This window comes from Berghia stephanieae, chromosome 10 (genome assembly GCF_034508935.2).
Source record: "Berghia stephanieae isolate SIO BIC M18660-M18661 chromosome 10, UCSD_Bste_1.3, whole genome shotgun sequence".
Taxonomy (NCBI): domain Eukaryota; kingdom Metazoa; phylum Mollusca; class Gastropoda; order Nudibranchia; family Aeolidiidae; genus Berghia; species Berghia stephanieae.
In genome coordinates, this window is record NC_088369.1 from 31,847,525 (window position 1) to 31,871,390 (window position 23,866).

The 23,866-nt window shown below is 33.9% G+C and overlaps 1 protein-coding gene across 2 annotated transcripts in view; it reads right to left on the bottom strand.

Moving 5' to 3' along the window:
• Nucleotides 1-640: 640 nt before the first annotated feature.
• LOC144980976 (uncharacterized) overlaps nucleotides 641-23,866 on the bottom strand; it is a 28,340-nt gene continuing 5,114 nt past the window's right edge. The window contains exons 3-23 of one of the 2 annotated variants that reach the window (XM_078929006.1): nucleotides 23,078-23,139; nucleotides 22,207-22,285; nucleotides 21,027-21,619; nucleotides 19,277-19,520; nucleotides 18,346-18,501; nucleotides 17,630-18,016; nucleotides 14,301-14,437; nucleotides 13,535-13,630; nucleotides 12,943-13,004; nucleotides 12,552-12,613; nucleotides 11,961-12,041; nucleotides 11,448-11,492; nucleotides 10,219-10,309; nucleotides 8,711-8,793; nucleotides 7,955-8,068; nucleotides 7,233-7,355; nucleotides 5,641-5,832; nucleotides 5,195-5,296; nucleotides 3,312-3,427; nucleotides 2,209-2,336; nucleotides 641-1,038 (exon numbers count right to left, since the gene is read on the bottom strand). In XM_078929006.1, the coding sequence (XP_078785132.1) occupies nucleotides 839-1,038; nucleotides 2,209-2,336; nucleotides 3,312-3,427; nucleotides 5,195-5,296; nucleotides 5,641-5,832; nucleotides 7,233-7,355; nucleotides 7,955-8,068; nucleotides 8,711-8,793; nucleotides 10,219-10,309; nucleotides 11,448-11,492; nucleotides 11,961-12,041; nucleotides 12,552-12,613; nucleotides 12,943-13,004; nucleotides 13,535-13,630; nucleotides 14,301-14,437; nucleotides 17,630-18,016; nucleotides 18,346-18,501; nucleotides 19,277-19,520; nucleotides 21,027-21,619; nucleotides 22,207-22,285; nucleotides 23,078-23,139 (3,153 nt within the window). In that variant the 3' untranslated portion in view covers nucleotides 641-838. Of the gene's footprint in view, nucleotides 1,039-2,208; nucleotides 2,337-3,311; nucleotides 3,428-5,194; nucleotides 5,297-5,640; nucleotides 5,833-7,232; nucleotides 7,356-7,954; nucleotides 8,069-8,710; nucleotides 8,794-10,218; nucleotides 10,310-11,447; nucleotides 11,493-11,960; nucleotides 12,042-12,551; nucleotides 12,614-12,942; nucleotides 13,005-13,534; nucleotides 13,631-14,300; nucleotides 14,438-17,629; nucleotides 18,017-18,345; nucleotides 18,502-19,276; nucleotides 19,521-21,026; nucleotides 21,620-22,200; nucleotides 22,286-23,077; nucleotides 23,140-23,866 lie in introns of both variants that reach the window. The other variant, XM_078929005.1, reaches the window with a different exon arrangement.

The following is a 23,866-nucleotide window of genomic DNA, read 5'->3' on the forward strand; positions in this document are numbered from 1 at the left end:
TTTTTGTTTTTATAATATATATATATATATATATATATATATATATATATATATATATATATATATATATATATATATATATATATATATATATATATATATATATATATATATATATATATAAAATTGGTTTTTAGATATTTAAAAACATATTTTAAACAATTTGTGTTGCTTTGGTCATAGATCATTTCATTGACATCAAACTTGCTCACTTGCTAACTAAAGGCAATAAAATTACACAAAATAATGGTTTTGAGGGTTTTGCAGTAATATGAAAAGGGCATTGAACAGAATTTTATATTATGGTGTGATTATAAGCTCTTTTTTTCCTCTGCCACACTTAATATTTTACAATCTAACTTGCAAACCATCTACCACGTCCAAACTGTCATGCTTGATCTCAGACTCAGAGCCATAGTTAAGGGGTTATGGCATTTTTATAATAGCTGTAATGCAGTTAAATTCAAAAGCAGAGTTACTTTAGTACGTGAAATTAGACAAATTTCAGGAATCGAACTGAGATATACTGAATTTCATAAATTTGAAAATGGAGGAGGAGGAGGAAGAGGAGGAGGAGGAGGAGGAGGAGGAGGAGGAGGAGGGGGAGGGTGTTAATTTAGACAAACAAAAACTTTCATCTGCAGATTCTGATATTTTATTACTAATGAGTAGCAGGCCCATAGACAGCATTACAATTCAATTTTTAAAAAATAGAACTTCATTGAAAACATCACACTGTCCTCTGTGGGTTATTTATTTATTTTACCTTTAGGTAAATTGTCATGAGCTTTTTCATTGTCTAAATGCAATACATGAATCAAACATTTGTCGTTTAGATCTAGGCAATTCTGTATGACCTGTTGGTCATTATTTTCATGGCACCCGTGAAATCAGCAGTGACAATTATCTCCCTTTCCTCCATGTCGTCTTCCAAGAAGAGTGGCTTCCCAGTACACCCCATGCTCTCCTGCTCCGCCATACGGAAAATGAAAGATGGATTGGGAGCAAAGATGGCAGATGTGACAATGGCATTATGAACTGAAAGGGAGAGGAAATGAAATAACAGTAAGTAATCAACACACCAAAGAATTCATTCAATGATCTTAAGTAATTGTTATGAAGAAAAAAAATTAAAAATTGAGCTTTATATAGCGCAATATCCACTAAATGTGCTCAAAGCACTTTACAAGGGGTCCCTGGTCAACGGCAACATTTAACATGTAGGACGGGACATGATGCCTGTTAGGCGATATTACAATTTTTCGGACAAAGACAACGCTGTTAACGGCCAGGTACTCATTTTACACCTGAGTACGGTGAGAGAATGTGAGTAAAGAGCCTTTTCCAAGGACTCAATTATGCACCGAGCGCGAGACTCGAACCCAGGACCTTCTAATCCGAAAGCAAGTGTCATACCACTAGACCACATAGCCGCACAATGAAAGGCGAGTCAGTTCTAAAAGAAGATTATTATCTAAAACAGAGTTCAAGTTCAGTTCAAAGTCTTTATCTGCAAAAGGCGAATTACCCATCACAGCCGATTTGATACAATTATGTGGTGACTTTCTCCATTATCGTGTTATTGAGTTGAAAGATAAATGTTTAATAGCCGATCAAATTTGTTATTGTTGGTAATATCTAGGATTTCTGGTGGGAGAGTATTCCATTCCCTGGTCTTTAGCTCGTGACAGAATTCAAAGAATTGCAAAAGATTTCTAAAAAAGAAACTTAGTTTCAGAGAGGAAAATGGAATATATGAGAATACATAAAGACATGCCTCATAAGAAAAATTGTTCAAATTAGATGAAGAGAGAAGGCCTTACTGTATGTGATAACTGACATAGGGAGATGATAGAGAAATGACTTCCATGGTAAAGAAGGGGAAATTAAGGACACCCAACAGATATGAAAAGAATAAAACACTCTCAGTTGTTGGGTTGGGTTTTAGTAGAATGGGATATGTGTCATTGATAATTTTTCTAATAAATTGAGCTTAAGAAATTTGAAATCTGTATTTTTAAAGTGAAGTGGCTAACTCTGATAAATGTGCAATCAGATGACTTCTAAAAAAAAAAAAAAAAAAAAAAAATTTAAAAAAAAAACAAAAAAAAACAACAAACAAACAAAAACCCCAACCAAACGGGTCATCATTAATTGCAGTTCTTTCATTTTTCTTTCTCCTTCTTTTTCCAACCAATTCTTACTTACTTTTAATAGCCTCCCAGTAGATGTTCCTGTCCCTTCTTGCTGACGTGAACTTGAGAAACTCATGGTGTGTCTTCCAGACATACAAGAAGTGGTCTTCTGACCCACAAATCACATACTTGCCAGTCGAACTGGGGAAGATTTTAGATGAAATATAAAAATCAAAACAACAAATCAATATGAAATAATTTTTTTTTAAATCCTAAAAGTAGTAGTAGTAGTAGTAGTAGTAGTAGTAGTAGTAGTAGTAGTAGTAGTAGTAGTAGTAGTAGTAGTAGTAGTAGTAGTAGTAGTAGTAGTAGTAGTATAAAAGTGGTTCTTTATAGCTATAGGGCTCATGAAGCCATTGGTTTAGCCTTGAATCTGTACCGTAAAAAGGATAATACTGATTACCTGCTACACTTTTAACAGGACATTGTTCATTTCCAACAGATCAGAGAGACCCAGCTATCTTAGTATTGCTGGATGGACAGAAGGTCAGTAAAAAAAAATGATTTGGTTCATCTCGGGAATGTAACAGCTCCCTTTGTGACGCAAGTTCTCTCCCAATTGAGCTATGGGAGAATTATTAAGCAACAACAGTTGATATAAAAAAAAACAAAAACCCCAGAACATACAGTATGGATTTGATTCAATTTATTTTTAGCTTATTATTTTTGTCAATAATCCAAATTCAAGAATATAAAATCTGTGTCTATCCACTTTTAAAGACCTTAGAATGTAAGTTGTAAATCTATTTCTTTAGAGAAATCCATTTCTGAGAAAAATAATGTTTTCACTAACTCTTTTATAAAAAGTTTGGTTACAAAATCCGAACCTGAGGAAAAGCTTTGTATTTAGTCCTCCCAATTCTGCATAATTATTACGCCAATTCATCTGATAAAATGACAAAGCTGAATCCAATAAAAGAAACTACATAGGCAAGTTAAATATAATTAGAGATATAATAGGCCTGCAAAATTATTGAATCACAATTTTTTAATTTTTTTTTTTAAAAGCTATCAAATTTCTCACAGTAATTATTATTTTATCCCTCTCAAAACACTAAATTTTTTCACAACATCATGTGACTCATGCCATTTAAAATGAGTGTTTGAAATACTTACCTAAAGCTAGCCCGTATCTGACTCGAGTTGTTCATGCATCCTTTATATTTACAAGACAAGGTACAATCCTTCAAGTTGTACAGCCTGATTCTCGAATCATTGGAAGTCACCAGAATCTGGAAACAAACAATTTATCATGACAAATAAAGATTAAAATTTAAAAAAAAAACCCAAAAAAACAAACAAAACAAAAAAGCTTTTACAAAGCACAATATCCACCAAACGTGCTCAAAATGCTTTACAAGGGTTTCCTGGCCAAAAGCAACATTTAACATTTAGGACGGGACATGACGCCTGTTAGGCGATATTACATTTTTTTTTTGACAGAGACAACGCTGTTAAGTGCCAGGTACTCATTTTACACCTGAATACGGTGAGAGAATTTGAGTAAAGAGCGCCTTCTCCAAGGACTCAACTATGCGCTGAGCGAGGCCCGAACCCAGTACCTTCCGATCCAAAGGCAAGTGTCATACCACTAGAGCACATAGCCGCACGATGAGTGTTAATGATTTTTTAAAGTGGCTGTCCTCATTCCTTAGGAAGACTGTCTGACAAACAAAGAAGTACTTGAAAGATTTGTCACCTCCTTGCAAATGAATAAAACTATGAAAAAAAAAAATTAATTAATTTTTGAACCACATTTAAAGCCCTAAGGTTGTTTGTTGGAAATCAAAATGGAGGGAATGGTTGAAGGAAGACGACGAGGCAAAGGAAGACTGGAAAAGGATTATAATCAAAGTTGTCTTTGGGAGGCTAAAAAATAGAGAATGCAGTAATCAATTTTGTTAGTTGTGCATGCCCTGCCAGTCTTGTACAATTTTCATCCATGAACTTTCTAATTCTACTAATACATCTTATATATCAAACATTATTTGGCATAAATTTGAAACATGATTGTTCATGATTAGGTGTTCCTTGATGAAACACATTTCTCACAGTTTTTGAATTGTAGATATTACTTGATCCGACGTTGATCTCATTAAAAAGTATTTTATTTCCTTCTTATAGAAAACAATTAGTTCAGTTTTATCATTGATTAATTAAAGCTTAATAAAAGCCAACCATTCCCTAGTATAAACGTGAAACTTAAATCATACTTCCTGATAAATTCTGTAAGAGGGGAATAGTGTGAATGATATTGGCCTTTGTACTGATCCCTAAGGTATTCCAACCTTTACATTGAAAGACTTTGATGTTAATTTTCTGTGACATATTTCTCTATCCAGTGATAGGCACTTAAAGTGATCTAAAATCGATTTTCAGGGCAACGTACAGGAATATGATGATCTATTGTATCAAATGCTGTACCTAAATTGAGGAGCAGGAGGATTGTATTGTTTTTGCCATTGAGTGAGCAAATAATATTATTCTTAAGTCTCAAAAGTGCCGCTTCTGCAATTTGCTGAATAATAGGACATTTTCATGTTGTTGTCATTAACATGAGCTTGGAGCATACGTGCAACGACATTTTCGAGTATTTTGGATAAGAAGTTATGGTTTAAGATGGGCCTTTATAGTTTCTTAGGAAGTGGAGAGGCATGAGGTTCTTTGAATCGTTAAGCCACTTCCGAGTGATTCATTAACAATATCAGTTTCACTAATTCTGCTTATATGTTTTAATCAGCCAGGTTGATATTGGACCAAGATCACAGCTCTTTGTTGGCAATTTTATAACAATGTCAAGTATTTTCATGGTTATGTTGGTGTGAAAGTTTAGACCTACAGAAAACCATGGGTAGACTGGGCTCACTAACCAGTCTAGGAGTGAATCTCCAAAATTAATCCTGGTGCTCCAAGTCTGGGGGTTATACGATGAGCCAACTATTTGTTCATTTGAAAATAGCAAGTCATAAGTATGAATCATGTTTTATAGTGAAACATACCTTATCTTCCCCTGGCATAACCTCAATACCAGTAATCTTTCGACCCTTTGAGTTCTTTCCCCTTGAAGATCTCACATTCAACATGGTGTAGTACTTCAATTGCTAGAGAGAGAGGGAAAGAAAAGCACTACAATAATTTCCATAGATCCAGATTATTTCTAATCCATTTAGACGTGTAGCGACATTCAACATACAATATAAATACAAGGTGTTAGCATCAAATACACAAAAAATTGAAAGTATGGGCAAATCATCTGAAAACAAAACCAGCAAGAATTCGGAGAATAAGAGCAATTATTATGAAATACACTAAAATGCATTCATTAAATATGACTAGAAAGAAAGCAAATGAAAATATTAAGTTCCATATTCATTTTTTTTCATCAATTCATCTCATAAGAATTAGAATGTTGACAAAAAGAGAGTATCAAATATTCAATCCTTACATCTGTGGTGTAGAAAATACATTTGCCATCATAGGTCCCCACAACAGCCAGACGTCCATTGTAACAGAAGTTGGCAGCAGTGATGAGATTGGATGCACCAGACAGCTCATTCCACATGGTCACTTTCTTGTCCGGAATGTTCCACAACCGTAACTTGCCATCCAGTGACCCGCTTAAGAAATAGCGGTCGTCCTGATGTTTTGTACGATTATACAAAATAAGAGTTATTTTCATATGTGATTATACTTACTAGTTTAAGTTGCAAGAATTCCATGGCACATAATATATATTTTAGGCAATCCCAAGATCTATAAAACTGCTACAGGCAACAAACAAAAAGTCTGTATATTTTTTTAATGATCTAAATTTCAAGAAAACTAAATTCTGTAACAATGAACTTTTAAAAACTTAAAATTTATGTATTGTAATTCTATTTCTTCAGACATCCATTTCTGAGAAAAATAATGTTTTCACCAGTTCTTTTACAAAAATTTTAATTAAACATCTGAAACCTGAGGAATTTTGAATTTGATCGTACCTGAGAAAAAAATCTTTATAAATATTATACTGATTACAACTGTTAAATAAATGACAGGAAAATCCAATTTAAAAAAAACAAAAAACTACAAAGGCAAGCTAAATATAATTCGAATGTAAAAAGGCTGCAAAATTCTTGAGTCACAAAAAAGCCCTTTAAAAAAAAAAAGTTAGACAAAGGGAATCACACAGATCCAAATTATTATCTACGAACTTTATGACAAATCTGAGTTTATCAAGTCTCACACAGAAGACACGACCGCAGTGTCTCTCCAAATAGGGAGATACTCGTGTGATTTTCAATACACAAAAGTGACAACTCATACAAACATAAATATTTTCTTCATCAAAAATGCACCCAATATCTGATTGTTTCCTTCCTGGCTAAAGATTACAGTCAGAACCAGGGAAAAACGATGAAGTCTCACTTCCATGACAAAGACAGGACACCACCAAAGAAAGAGACAACCAATAAAGAAGATGAGTGGCACAAATCACTTCAACTTGAGGAAGGCCTCCCGTAAAGAAAATAAAAGAACAATTAAATCTTTTTAAAAATAATTTTAAAAACACTATATATATTTATGCAAGCATCTTCATCTTTAGGCTACATGTGATAAGATGGTTGCGTCTTATTTAAATCTGGTGAAGAAAGGCTAAAAACTAATACATAAATGCCCTTTTCAATGCAAATTAGGCTAATCCAAACACAGTGCCTCTGATTTAAAGCCTTTATATACTAAAGGACTATGTGTTAACAACTTGAAATCATGGGATGGGGTGTAAATTCAAAGGTCAGCAAAGATTCCAAACTCACATTCAATCACAACGCCATTAGATAACCCTGATTGATGAGAAGTACCAGATCTTATTGTGAACGGCTTCTTGGGTGAGCTGAATACATAGTGTTATGGTAAGCTTTTGGATTAAAAAGGGAACTGGAGCTTTAAATGTTACATTCAGTCTCCCCTATCCATAGAAAATATTCTAGACCACCCCAGAAGACTCAACGATGACATCAACAGGTTGTAATAGAATTTGTCCTCAACACTCACCTTTGGGTGGAAAACTATGGCCGTGACAAAATCAATGTGCTGGAAGGTACACAGACACTCTCGACGTGAGATGTGCCATAGGCGCACCGTTTTGTCCATGGAGGAGGATAGTATGAAATAGTTCTGGTAGATGAAAAGGAAATAAGGATTAGTTATCTCATTATCTCGGTTGACAAGTCAATTAAATACACACATGATCACAATAATAACAACAAAAAATAGTGAGCTTGGCATTTTTAGAGTAAAAACTGCCTCGTGAGTGAGGGCGACTCTGAGCACATCACAACTAAAAAAAAAGTCTATTAAGACGGAATAAACATTCTTTTAATAAACTTGTGGTCAATAATTGTTTCTTGGATAACAGTGATTTTATTTCTAAATGACCACATATTCATATAGCTGAAACGTAAAGATTGTCCATTTGGCTTATTACTCGTCTTCTTATTATAACTACCACCCTCGTCATCACTATGATTACCACATTGATGATGATGTCTTTGGACATTGGATATATACATTTGGATAAAGGTACTCTGGACAGGACTGGTGGTGGTCCAAGTGAATCATGAGTTGTTGATGTAAATAGAACAGAGTAAAAAACAGGAGAGAGAGAGAGAGAGAGAGAGAGAGAGAGAGAGAGAGAGAGAGAGAGAGAGAGAGAGAGAGAGAGAGAGAGAGAGAGAGAGAGAGAGAGAGAGAGAAGACACAAGCACATGTTATACCTTGGACCAGGACAGGTCCAGTAGATCAGCTGTGTGGCCTTTATAAACACAGAATGGTCGCTGTCTAAATGGGGCATTGATGTCATCTTCCTCTGACTGACGATTCAACTCTTTCTGTAAACACAAGTATAGAAAATGAGGAAAACTGTGGGTGTAAAGACTAATAGGTAAAGGTATATAAAAGAAGAAGAAAAAATGCATTAGACCATCCAAATGTAGATGTTGCGAGGGAAGTCCTTTTACAATAGGTGAGTGTGGTATTCCAAGGGTGACACACTTATTATTGTCTCTTAAGTATATTCTTATTAATATTTATTTTAGTGTGAGTTTTTTTAGAGACTTTGGCTGTAATGCACACAGAGCCATCCAAGCATAAGGGAGCAAGGCATAATACACTCTCTAAAATTATTAATACGACAATCTATCCAGCTGTCTATAAGTCTGAATTTTTATCCGATCCACACATGACCGTTTTTAAAATATAAAAAATATAAACAAAATAAAATAAAACTGTGCCAATATTCATCCCCAGGGGAAATTTGTCATTGGGGAAATCTGTATAACCCAAGCATCAGCTGCAGTGTAGGGCAGCGATACAAAGTGAGCAAGTGCAATGTGGTTTGCTCAAGGTAACACAGTACAAAACAACACTCAAACTCACTACCTCCTGGGTACAAAACAAAGGCCATACCGCTGTGACACACCGCCCCCATTCTATTTACAAGTCCCCAATTTTTCATCACCATCAATTCTTACCAACGGATCCATAGCAGCTGATGCTGACATATCAGAGGACGCTGAATTCAAACTCTCGTGGGAAACAGCTGGTGATAATCGAACTGTAACAAACATGAGATTATATAATCAACATTCTCCACCTACAAAATATAAGTTCATATAATTTGGAACAAGGAAAAAAATTATGTTTGTGTTTGAAAGAGGAAATAATTTGTATTTCAGTGACATTTTTATAATGACAATTTCCTCAAGAAAAGGCATATTTGGAGTGTTCCAAAATATGTGTGATGGCCAATATTAATGTTTTGTAATACAGAGGTGCTTTCTAAACATTTGCAACTTATTTTATCGATTTATCCTAATATTAGTTCATGAGATACTGAGATTCGGAGTTTGGGGGGGGGGGGGGGGGTTAAGTATTTTTTAATTGAGAAAAAATGTGTTTAAAGATTGAACACTGTTTTACAAGCTATTATTAAGTAAAGGTGATATAATTGTTTGTATTTGTTTTTTAAGGGTTTTACGGCGCTTGCAACACATTATCAGCGCCAGTAAAAAGGAAGAAAATGGGATAGTTAAAAGTTCTAGAATTACAATTAAAGCACAAAAGAAAAGGTAAGACAAAGGGGAACTGGTTCAAATAGGGAACAGATGTAGATTCCAAGAGCACACCGTTAAAGTACTTAGTTTGAGATCACCTAAAAGTCTCATCCAGACACAAGCACAGGTCCCAACTAAGAGGAATACACTCAAATGTTTACCAATCATATAATATAATATGTAAATTAAACATTATACAATGCATAACAGAGAGATGATTTACAAGGAAAAAAATATCATCTTCCAAAACTATAACTATACATTCGACTGTTTCCCTCCCAGTCCAGGAACTCCGGCAAGGATCAGGACAAAACTAAGTAATCTCATTCCAAGACAATGACAGGAAACAATTGGAAAATGGGTATGGGGGATAGAAGACACAGCATGTACCTCCCTGCCCACTATGGGAGGTCAGGATCCCCACCCAGAAAGGTGATATAAAAATATCAGACACTTTTTTGATTGCATAAAGAAACAGCATCTCACTCTTGTTTTGCTATGCCGCTTGACCAAGACAGTAAATATAATTTCGTAGTTGATTATAAAGTGAGACCAATTTCAATCAGACAGTTAGATCACATGTGCTCATTGTGGCAACAATGATGCAATGATGCCGTATAAAACAGCCTTTGGAAAGACTGTGCTTTTTAGTTGTTGATGATGATGATGATGATGATGATGATGATGATGATGATATTGGTGATGATGGTCGATGAGAGAACAATAGCAGAACATTGAAACTCCATATATCAGCAATAAACGCTGATACTATTATCATTATCATCAACATATCATCACCATCATCCAACAACCATCTTAACCACCAACAACAATGTAATGATAATATCTATTGTCTTCCTCTCCCACCCTTTGATCACTAACTACCCGACCCAAATTCCCTGACTTCTTACATAAGACCAACTTACCATCAGAGTATTTCTGCCTAAAGTCTTCAAAGTAGCTGTAAGTTGATTTGAGAACCCAAATGCGTAAAATGCTATCTTGACCTCCAGTAGCCTTTAAGTAGAAAGATTACATTTCATACAACACTGTAAAGGTTTTAAATTAAAATAAAGTAACAACAACACAATTTATTACATCCAAAACGGATCTAAGGTTGAGTGTGGATGGAGCCAGGCTTTTTCTGAGCACCTCACTACACCATAAGCTTTTTTGTACATTTTAAATGTATACACTACCTTTACCTGAAGTGTTTAATTTTAGAATGGGTTTAATCCAATAAATTAGCTTTGAGGAGTAACTAAAATGACTTCTTGTAATGAAAATCGTTTAGCTAATACTTGGATTTTTGGGTAAAAATTTAATATTTCATTTAATACATCAAAGGCAAAAATTATATCAGTGCATGATCTTTAATGTACTTTAAAAAATTTGTTAAACATTTAATTTTTTGTTTCTATTTGAAATGGGATTTTGTACCCAAAAAAAAATCCCTAACTGCATCTCATTCTTTTTTTTAATGAGTGCAAAATCAACAGAACATGCTTTGAGTGGTTTACAAGGGGTCCTTATCCAAGTACAACACTTCACATGTTGGAAGAGACATGATGCCAATGAGGCAACACCATTACTGACCAAGTAAGAAAAAACCCACTCAAAAATACTAAAACACCAACCTGCAAATTCAAGCATTTTCAAGTATTCATTTGCACCCAGCACAATCAAAGACTAGAACGCTCTTCCCAAATCATGTGTGAACACAACAAATATAAATACCTTCAGGTGAAGATTATCAAACTACTTCAGCCTAAACACCAACAATGGCTGCCTTATTCAACAACTTTCTTCATCCTCTGACCCTCGAATATAAATACTCAGAATTGAGTTGTCTTTTGAGTAACACTCAGATTCAGAGTCAGACTTGAACCAGTGACTCTCAGGTCATTCAACAAGACAACAAAGCAGCACATAATCATTTGCCACTGTTCCCTTAGTTCGATTATTCCATGCTCTACTTGTCCACAATGGTAGTGGTCATACAAGCAGTTTACAGGGACTCAGTCTGGTTCAAATGGAGACTCTAGAAGACTATTCTTCATTTCTTCAATGATTTAAAAGCTATATTTTATTAACCTATACCTTAAACTTTGACACAATGGTTAATGGCAATTTCTTAAAACTGTCTTTGACATACCAGTAATTTTCCACATGGAGAAAACTTCATCGTCCAAATCGCTCCCTGAAACAAAGATTTTAAATACATACAATGATGGGTTACATTCATCATCAAGTTTATTTTGTGAAGACAGCTTTGGTAGCTCACAAATTGGAAGGCAAAACAAAAACAAAACTAATGTCTTGAATTATTCTGCTCCCTCTTTATATTGTTTTATTTTATCCATCAAATAGTTTATTGTCTTATTCACGGAAATGGACACACTTTTTTTAGGTTTTGAGGGGTTTTTTTTTGTTTGTTTGTTGTTTTTTTTTTTCTTTGGGAGGGAGGGAAGGAGCTCTTTATGACAGATGTTAATTTTTTAGTTTAGTTTTTTTTTTTTTTTTGGTTTTGTTAAAATTGCTAGTTTGATATTTCTGACATCAATGACTTTAATCAAATGGGTTTATACAATTAAATCTAAGGCTGTACATCAAATGGCCCCACTCGATCAAACTGGAAAAAAATGTGAAGGGTTAGAATACCACATACCCTGTGTTCCCCACTCATCTCTTGCAACAGATAGGGCTGAGAGAAATCGTAAGGACCTTTGTTCCTACTCGCTGACTTGATCTGTGGAATTTTTTAAAAACAGCAAAAAAAAAGTAGAAAATTGTTTGTGAACCTATTGCAAGATTGGCAATGGCAAAATCAGCCATACAGAATCAACCCAGGTTCTGGTGCACCAAATAATAATAATAATAATAATAATAATAATAATAATAATAATAATAATAATAATAATAATAATAATAATAATAATAATACTTTATTCATCCATAGTAAATTTTTTGTACAGACGTGTTGTACAGACATGATAATAAGTAAGCAAATAACTAGATGGTAAAAGTATGTATACTGTGAAAGTAATAAAATGTGTAAATTGATTTGCATATTGAGTATTATAAATTCGTGTAAATAAGTGAAGAGCAGTGACAAAAATTGAAAAATTGAAATATATATTACGGTAAATATGTTTATTGCTTGCTTTGCTTTGATAAATGAAAGGTACTAAAAACATTCTGACATGTTGTATTATCTATTTAAATGAAACTTGCTTTAGCTCGGAGTATTAACACATACCTTGAAGACTTTCCCATCCACTGACACTTCCTCCTCCACTGGCATCTGTTCACTATGTAAGGCTGAACAGGAAATAGTTGAAATTGATCATGTCTTATTGATCTTTAAAATAGTCAAAAATATGTATTTAAATTATATAAATCACAAATTATTAATAAGACAATAGTAATAATTAATAAATACATTTAATGAAATCAAATTTAGTTGGTTTCCAAATTTTATAAAATAAATGTGTAACTTTCTCCTTCACTCTAATTCTGCGGTTAAATTATAATTCTTTACACAATTTATCATACTTAATAATTTTTTTTTTTACATCAATCATTCAATTCTTATCATCAAAATTAGTATTGGTTGCTGTCCATAGTGGAATGGATCAAACTAAGCATACCTTGATCTGCAACATTTTTCACCCTGTTTACTGTCTTCCCAAAAAACTTGCTAAGTTTTTTCCTGTGAATAAACATGTGTGATAAGATAAATCATTCGTTTGTAGTAGAGGAAACAAAGCATTTACAATTCATTATGAGTCATGTAAGGAGTTATGCATACCATAAATAGTAACAATTAAGGTTTCTAAATTGGTAATGTCGGGTAAAAAATAGGAAGGAACATAATGAACGATAAACTCTGTGAACTGTCTGTGTATTTATAATTAGCTGTTTTCTGTACATGAAGCGAGCAAAATATTTTTTTAAAAAACAAACAAAAAAACAATGTTTAAATAAACATCTCCTCTCCTAAACATATGTTACATATGCTTAAACAAGCTTGGCAATAAGATGAATTTCAATGCAATTAGTTTTTTTTTAATGGCTTTTCTGGCGGAATTGCATGATGTCAAGGCATCCCTGGAAAGAACCTTTCTTTATCCAGCAGCCCCTACCCTCTACCATCACAAGAAAAAAAAGGAAACTACAAAATGAATGTTGGGAGGAAAAATCGGAAAGAGAAGATTTTCTAAAGTGGAATATAGTTCTCACCTCTTTAGTCGTATGTTATTGCTGGATGATGCGACACTCTTCTCGGATTTCGAGTCAGATTGGTCACTGACATCTTCTACATGAAGGCTCGTGTCACTGGAGAGCAAAAGAATGAGGATTTTTCTTACTTTCATAACATAAAGATTATTGAAAAAGTTAATGACTTTGAGGACAAAATACAACTTGTCAGTCGTCAATTGTCTAGCATTTTTTTGAGTGTTATGAAAATGAAAAAAAAATATTTTGTCCATTTATAAAGCACATATCCACAAATTTATTGTGTAAGCAATTGATAATTGCTTCATAATTTCCCCCAGTAAATTTCCATTTCATTCCAAACAAGACAACTTGTCAGATGCCTTTTATGTCCCAACATTCTTATATCTGTCGCTGCCTATCCTCATTCTCACCAAGTAAAGCAGAAGGATCGTATCTTAAGCATCTTACCTGTGGCCTATCCACATAAATCTTACCAAATATATAAAGTCATGCGTCTTTAAACAACATGACAACTCAAGAGACTAGTAAATCTTAGCCAGATACAAAAATCTGGATTTAAAATAAAAATGATTATCCTTACTCAATTTGAGATATTCTGATTTTTGTCTTTAAATGAATTTTTGTTTTCTTTCAGTTTAAGAAACTACAGTCATTCCTCTTAGTTTCGATATTTATTTAGATCACGGGTCGGATTTTGAATTCAATTTTCAGCATCAGGTTCACAGTGGGTCACATTTTTAAAGGTAAAAATTGTAAATAAATCAACCTGGCATATTCCTTGATGCGTTTCATGATGTGTAAAGACAAAGGATTGACACACTTGGGTAATTTGTCCTCAGCAGAACTTAGAGGTATCGTCTCTCCTGTGTCAAGATTTCTGACAGTCACCAACTCCAAGATTTCCTGTGTGTATCAAGGGGAAGTGGTGGGGGAAGAAGAGAGAGAATGGTCATGACCAGGATTATGGAGTGATAGTTTATTATGGGAGTAGTAAATAGATATATATGGTGAGGTGATGATTTACTAAAAATTCTATTTGAACTATTCCTCTTTGATAGTAAATTTCAATAAATGCAAGTAAAAAATCTAATGAGAAATAAAATTTCATAGAGACTACCTAAACTTCTGAAAACCACAAAAAGTTGATCCGTATTGATGGTACGCCCGTTACTATGCATTAACCAATCAAAATATTTCCTGCCATTTAACCCCTTGACTATTCATTTCCTGTATGAAACGGCCTAACATACCCTTAGAACATGTCAAAAACACAAATAGGTCAGGCAAAGTTAGTGAGTCTGTTTCACAATATTTTGACACACTTATAAAGTAATTGCATCGCAAAACCTGACGATATGATGCATTATTTTCAATCAGCTGTGTTAAAATTGTGAGTGGTGCTCAGGATCTGTGTATAACAACTTAAGGGGAGGGGCGACACCTGAAATATCGATTTTTGGGTCAAAATATAAAATTTCAGTTTTTTATTTATTATCAAAGAACAATAATTTTTTCACATATTTTCAGCACTTAGATGGTGATTTGGATAATATAAAGTTTGTAAATCGTCTTTCATAACCATGGAAGTCGACATGAAAATACCAAACTTTTAAATTTTTTGTAAGAATTCAACTGAAAATAATAGGACTGAAAAGCATTATAATACATATCGATGTTGTAAATTTTGATATCGATAGTTTAGTCTACTCTTTGCCCGTCTATTTGACACGGTTTCAGTCTCATAAATATCAGAATATGGGCAGGGGAGGAGTTTAGAAACTGTTAGTCGCGAACAAAGATTGTGTGTCAAACAGCTGATAAGAGGTCAAGTTGTCAGGTAAATACAACGTGATCACGAATGGTGCGATCTGATTGGCTGACCTTGTTCTAGACCTCTGACTCCGCGCCAGGGATTGGATGTTGAGTCAGGGTGAAAGTTCGCCTCTCTTACTATTATATTTTACTACGATTTGTTTACCTTTCGATTGATCAGTTGTTTTATCAAATTTTGACACGTATTCACGTTAATTATCTCTAAATATTTCCAATTTTTACTGGATTATTATAAATATACCTAAAGTGACAAAAAAATCCAAACGTTGGCAACAGTTATTTGCTACAAAAGCCAAGAAAGCAAGAAAGTTATGATGGCTCGTGGTTGACCCGTGACTACAAATCTTTGATTGGAATTTGGTGTGTGATAGTAGTATTATGATAAAGCGATTCCAAGCAATGCCACAGCGGAAAGAAATGAAATGGGCTATTCTTGCTGGTCTTTACCACGGTTATTACACCAATGACTTCCCTCATCATAGGTATTGTCCTCCTGAACCGGACTCCAGATGCTTTTATAAAAAATATATATTACTGCCCATGTGTATCCTGTTGACACAAGCAGCGTGTAAATACACCTTTGAATTTTGATTTAATTCATGAGCACTTGAAGCCTGTAAATGCTTTGTTGAAGTGTTGTGAGATGAAGACAACACAAAATCCAAACGAAAGGTTTCATAATTCTGTTTGGTCAAGATGCCATAAAACATACTTCCATTCCCTAAAAAAAAGTTGAGTTTGGTGCAGAGTATAATTTTGGTCCAATAGAAATAACATCCCTGAAAGTGTCTTTGGGCATCGGTGGACTGGGAGAACACTCCCAGATGTTGAGTCAGCAAGCAGAGTCAAAAAGACTTGACCAGAGCATAAGGGTTGCTCAACACAAAGAGAAAAAAAAAGACGCAAAATGAAAGCTCAGACCCGTGAAAAAGCCCAGAGGGAGGCAGAAAAAGAACACGGGGGACCCTCATACGGTGCTGATATGTTTTGAGCTGGTTGTACCGTTTTGTCTTATTATTTTCATTCATTGTTATCTTTGATCTCGTTTTTCTCAAAATGACATTTTTTAACACTATTTTTTATCTTATTTTGTCATTTATCAATCAATTTGTTTAAAACTTTGCATGTCTAGAGCTATAGTGATTATCTAAAATTATACAGAAGGAATTTTAAATATCTTTATTATTTTTTGAAAAATTGACATTTTTATGTCAAAAAACATGATTTTTATCATACCGAAAAAATATAATTTTTAAAAATTTGTAAATAAAAATCTTTTTAAAATATTTAAAAAATGCTCTGTATTTTTTAAAATAATATACAAATATACAACCATGCCAAATTTCAAGAAAATTCCATGGAAACTTATTGAGAAAGTAACTTTTTAAAATAGCACCCAGAGAAGAGTAAAATCCAAGATGGCGGCCGTCACCATGGCAACCGGACACGCCCACCGAAATAAATCACATGGTTCGAATCCATTGGTCATAGGCAATGTCCCAATATAAAAAGATATTGGATATAATCATTATTCTTGAAAATAGTTTCAGGTGTCGCCCCTCCCCTTAAATAGTTATTCGACTAGTTTTAATCAAATAGATGATAACTGACGAAATTTTCAAAAGTGTATGCACTGTATGTTGATTGAAGAACTAGGCTCATATTATAATATAACAGTTAAAAAGGCATCCATGTCAATTACTTGACAGGCATTGCAACAAGAGGTCACAGAGGAACCATCGATTTTTATCGTTATTTTTTTTATCCTCCTCTTCCTAATCATCATCATCATTATTATTATTATTATTATTATTAGTATTATTATTAATATTATTATTATTATTATTATTATTATTATTATTATTATTATTATTATAATTATAATTATTATTATTATTATTATTATTATTATTATTATATTATTATTATTATTATTATTATTAATTATTATTTTATTATTATTATTATTATTATTAATATAATAATAATAATAATAATAATATAATAATAATAATAATAATAATAATAATAATAATAATAATAATAATAATAATAATAATAATAATAATAGTAAAAAACAATAATAATTATCAGTACTTTTATATATTACTTTTTTTTTACACAAAATACATATATATCATAATGATTAATAGAATAGTAACATGTATTTCGTGTAAATTATAAACTACTTTTTTTAAACCAACAATTCCAAAGGACCCCTAACTTTGGGATGACATGGACTTAATCTACTCCTCTTTTTACCTCATCCGATAGAATACGTCCAGAGCTTGATCTGGGGCGTCGACTGGGACTAGCCTCCTTCTCCCCATCCCCCATGCTCTGCCAGTGTTGTATCTGAGCCGACAATGTGTCCAGACCAGCAGATGCATTGTCAATTGTACTGTGTTGGCTGCCTAAGTTATTGTTGCCGGGATTTGTGGTGGTAGCAGTCGGGGGGATGTGGCGGTGGTGATGGCTTGATGTTGATGATGATGACGCTGCTGATGCTGATCTCCTTATAGACGGTGATCGCGTAGGAGATGACGATGATTTTCCCAGGGCTGAGAACCGCTCAAGACTTCCTGGGGAAGGTCGGCGATCTTCAAGACTAGATGCATGACTAGATGTTGAAGGCACATTTTCTGCATTCTAAAATGAAATGAAAAAAAAAATGCATATAATTTTAATCTGTTAGCTTCTTGTTATTGCTATTGTTAATTCATAGGCATCACGACTGAAGAAAATATGAGCAAGCAGTGGAACAAAACACACATCAAGACAAAGCTGAGTACAAATATCTCAAATGTGGATTGTGTTTATATTAAATAATGAGAAATATTGAAAATTTAAAATGGTACTCTTTGACGATTATGTAAAAAATTGTTTGTTGATCTTGACATCAAAGCAATGATTAATAACAACTAAGGGGGGGGAATAGTGATCCATCTCCGAAACTCAAGGCCAAAACACAAGCATACCTCTGTAAGAATAAATCTACTTCCTTCCAAGGCACTCTTGACATCCAGGGTGCTCTCCCTTCCCAACTTCGGGGATGGGGGTTCCCGGTGGTAAAAGAGAGGGGATGGTGGGACGGGCAAACTTTCTGTCTGGGGTGACAAGTTAATTGCCTCAGGCTGGTATGAGAAAAAATAATACCAAAATGATTAATATCAATCATGAAAATTTATGTGTATCAGTCATGAGAGTATAAATTATAAATAAACAATGTAAACCGGTTCTTACTTTCATTGACAAGAGTTGCAAAATTTGGCTATAGTAAGATTTAAAGCTGATGTTTGTGGTTGGTTAAAATGGTTCAAAACAAAACAATCAACAAAGACATATGACTATGGACCTTGGACACGTCGCACATCTATTCTTCAATTTGCCTAAAGCATAATGTTTGCTGTCAGTAAAATTATCAATGAAACCATTAAAAACCTGCATGATATAGGGGGCTCTCAGTCAATATTGATTACAATTCATACAATGTAAAAAAAAAACAGATTTGCAATTTTTTTTTGTTTTGTTTTTTTGAGCATTTATATTGCGCAATATTCACTAAACATTCTGAAAGTGCTATACAAGGGGCCCCTAGCCAACAGCAACACTTAACATGCAGGAAAAAACATGATGCTAGTTGTCGATATTACACTGTTTTCAAACTTAGACAATGCTGTACTTATTTTAAACCTGAGTGAGAGAATGTGAGTAAAGAGCCTTTTCCAAGGACTCAAATATGTGCTGCTCTAACCCTGGACCTTCAGGTCCGAAGTGTGAGTGTCAAACTACTAGATCTCATAGCCACATTCTTGTTCTGTCAATACGGATATCAAAATGGCTAGTGATACTGTTCAATCATTAACTTTAAAAAGAATGACAACTTTACAGAAGATTTTTAAATCTTACAGGATTACGAGTTGACTTTTTTCTTCTCGGTGGTGCTACTGGCTGCTTCAGAGTGGATGGTGGAGTATTACGTTGAGACTTGGTGCTCTTGACAATATCAGGCTCGCAGTCCTCATCTTGAACTTGAGTCTGTTGGAGGATTGTGTCCACCACTGAATCAGTTGACAACTCCTTTTTACAAAGCTTGCTGCCACTGATCAACAAAGTAAGACTCTTATTTTGCTTCTCTTTCTCTGGTTGGTATCTGAAATTGTAACCAATGACAGTATTGAGATGTACTGAAAGCTTCTATTCAAAAGTCAATAAAAAAAATTTAAAAACCCACAAAAAATATGGGATTCCTGCACCATAATACAGGACTGCCAGCATTTAAATAGTAAAGAAATTTGAACAATTTTAATTAGACAAGATTTTTTTTTGGGGGGGGGGGGGGGGGGGGGGGGGGTTCAAAAAAGAAAGAAAATTCTAATCCATAAAGAATGTTCAAGAATTTGCATTAAAAGAATACAAAAGAAAACATTGGAATGTGTCAGCTAAAGACTTTTTTCCTGCAAATCCTAAAAATCGGAAAACTTGCATGCAGAAACAGTTTTGAAAGATGTCGTACTTTAAACCTATTTTAAAAACAAATCAAAGTCTTTTAAGATTTAAGATTTCGTAATTCATGATTTTGTTGTCCAAGTTTTAAAAATTTTAAAGTATAATCTGAAACAACACAAACAAAAGCAGCTATTTCCAATGACGTCAAAATACTATTTTATTCTTTATGAGATAATACTACCCAATCTCTCTCGTGTTTGCAATGTAAAAAGATAAGATACCTCTTTTACTGCGAAAGGATCCCAAATCTCTTTCTCCACATTGATTAAACAACTGAAAAACTATAATTTATTGGCAATCTATGACACAAGCCATTAGCACAAGCAGAAAGAGATAATAAGTTTGCAGAATGTGTTTTAGTAAATAACACTAAATAATCTTTGTTTTTCACCAAAAAAAAAAAGTTATGATACAATACGAGAAGTTAACAATTATTCTCGATTAGATCTTTTTTTTCAAATCCCAGAAATATAGTTGAAGGATTCTTAACTCCAAACCAAAAAAAAAAAAAACTATTCTGCAATTCTATTCCTACTAAAAATCTAATTTTTACTGTAATGAACATCAACTTTATAAATCACAACAGTTGATATTGACACAAAATCAAAAGGACGTCATAATAATTATTATAATTTTGATGACATTAATCTAAAAGCATTTTTCCGACCACTGAGATTACCTTCTATTTTCACATATCCAGATCTATGTGTATGAAATCACACCAATTGTACTTAATCAGACTAACAAATACAAAAAAAACCAACATTTTTATACTGGACAGACCGTGGTTATCACCATCACTTAAAATTCTCACACCCTTGTTAAGACATCGATGTGTTTCTTATAATACAATACCTCCAATCATATTGGAAACAAAAAAAACAACAACAAAAAATTGTAATGAAAAAGATAATTGTTAAATTATGGCTCTTCTCCAAATGAAATAGAAATTATAATCACAAGAAAACATCCCTGTAAAATAATTTTTAAATCACTCATTTTTGAAACAATCATCAAAAATACCTAAAACAAAAAAACCCCAAAAAATAGAGAGAGAAAGAGAGAAAAGAAACAAACAAAATAACATAAGTCTGCCTTAATAAAAATTGAGAGAGTTGGAAAGACTGCAGCTAATAAGATTGGTTCTCACCTTTCCATATTTAGACTCATGTCACTTAGTTTCTTTTCCTTAGCCCTAACAGCTTCACTCCCATCTGACAAGCCACCCTCCCCTGAACTCAGCGTATCACTGCTCCTGCCACCACTCCGATCACCTCTGCCAGCACCCAAAGCAGCACCGCTACCGAATGCTCTTGCCTCTTCATCAGCACACAGCCCACCAGCAGAGATCATCTGCATATTTCTGGTAAATTCTGCTGCCAAACTAGCCACTGTGATGCTGGAAGGGTCATTTTGAGGTAAGTCTCCCCATGACCCCGATCGCTTCTTTGCATGATGTTTATGGCTTGGTGTACCTTGGACGCCGTTGTTTTCCATCTTCTCAATGGTATGAGATTTAGTTGTGGTGGGACTGTTAATAGCTGAGACAGCCACTGCAGCCCCCACTCCTGACATGGAGAAGACATCAGGTATATCAGTGGATGTGTTTGGAGAGTCGTTGTCGACAGAAGAATCATGGGATGTACTGATGGAGCACGTGGAACGGTCAGCACCCAGTGATTGCCTCATCTCTTCTAACTTTTTCCTCCTGCCTTCATGCTCCATAGTGCTGGGATCACCACCCTTTGAGGAAAGAAAGTGTTGCTAATTCACTTATGAAATATCCAAAAACATTAAAATAACCCCCCAAAAAATAATATTTATATATATATTTTTGTTATAATAAAAGGTTTTGGTCTATGAAGAATGCAAACAGGCGATAAAAAAAAACAAAAAAAACAAAACAACAATGTCTTCTTAGATGGATGCAATAAAATGAGTGAAAGAGGCAAGGTCTCTGATGGAACAATGAAAATATAAGAGTTTTGTTTTTCTTTAGCATCTTTTTAATAGGCCTGGTAAATTGGCCTAGAAGATGATACAAGATTGGAAAACATTATGATACTAGCTTTTGTTTTTACAAAATTTCTTTAAAGTAGTTATTTCATTTTCAATGTAAGGAATGGGTTGATACCATTGGCTTCAGTCAAGTCTAAGTCGAAACCAATGATTAAATTACTATGTTCCATAGTACAGACTTTTATCGCTAATCTCAATACATTCCTATTTCCAATATATTCAATATTTTTAAAAATCAAGACATATATGTATATAAGTATTAATCAATGAACAGCATTAATTTCATAAACATTCAAAAATGTTACCCTAACCATGGAGTCACACTCAACTCTCTTCCTTTGCTGTAATTGGCTGAGGCGTCTTTCCAGTTCTTCATCTTCTTGTCTCCTTCTATGTAAAGGTACAATATATAACATTACAACTTATTTTTTACCATCTTTTATTTTCCATATATATCAACATTTCCCTTTTTTTTAATTTGGCAAAACAGTTTTTCAAGTTTACTTATGACAGTGCAAGCCAATAATTGGAACAGCACTGTCATGCAGAAATCAATCCAATTTCGAAGCATTTCATTAACCGATTCCAGGAATGGCCTCTATAATTGGAATAGAACAATCTATGAAGACAACATACACATCTATTGTGGTAGCTGTATATAGAATAATAGTATTCAGAGCAACCTCTCTTTATTTGTACACTTTAGGGATTGATTCCACTAACCGGATGTCTCTAGGAACGGAGGTGTTTGGATTGGAGACATGTGACTATCATTGGTCATGTAGAGTTGCAACGTTGCATATATTTATTACACTTTTAACAGGATTAAAGTGTTATATTCTTATGTTTTCAAAAGTCACACTCATGCAAAAAAAAAAAAAATGAATAATGAGGTCTACAGATTTCAAAGTGACATTATCCCAAAGGTCATAAATTAGAATTTGGTGAACTGTCAAATCACAGTACGTCTCAAGAGGGGTCTTTGGTATCTGTCTAGTGGGAGACAATAGAAGTGACGCTGTATTAGCAAGGTAGGCAGAACTGAAACCAAATAGTTAAGAGACAAACAAGGCTTGAATTTTATTGATGGGACTAAAGTATGCTCAGTGGGAGGAATCAAAAGTTGATGCAAAATAATGCATTCTTATCATATTTAGAGCTCTCTACAATAAAGTTACAAACCTCTCATCTGCAATTCTTTTCAAGTGCAAGAGTCTTCTTTCTTCCTCTTCTATCTGGGATAACTAAATGATGGATGAAAAAATAAAACATCATCCTAAGGTAATCATACTAGTACAATAGAAAAAAAAACACCCTAAATAGGGGGCAATTATAAGGTCTGTAATCTGCCAATGGTTATCTAACTTGGCATTCACTATGGATGGTAAAAAACAATACAAGACTGCATACAATCTCTTGGGAATTGACGATAATCGTGATTCAATGGGAAAATATCAAAGGTCAGATACAGGGAAATCTAGTGGGTCATTCCTTTTGAAAAATGAAGAAAGTTGATACAAAATAATATACCCTGACAAACATAATATGAAAGAATTTGAATTTAATTCAAACTTCGTCATCCGACATACATGGCAGGGCAAAATATGTGTATCTGAATTCCATTTAAGCCGTAAGTTTCACAAAAGCAAAAAATGTTTTAACATTGTATGGAAACATTATTAAACAACTTATGAAAAGTAAATAAAGAGTGCTTAAGTTACTAGTCTTCTAAATAACATTGAAAATAAAAAAATAATGTTGAATAATCTTAAAAATCAAAACAACTGCAAACACCATGTAGCAGCATGGCTCAGCAGTACGGTCTTTGCTCCATCCCTGAAAGGTACCACGTTCGATTACCCACTGCGCTGTGTGGCCTTGAGCAAATCACCTCGCCCTAGCTTAATTTGCGGTGCTGCACTGCGACTGATGCCTGGTTATTCCAGTCTTCCCTTGGAATAGAGCCTAGAG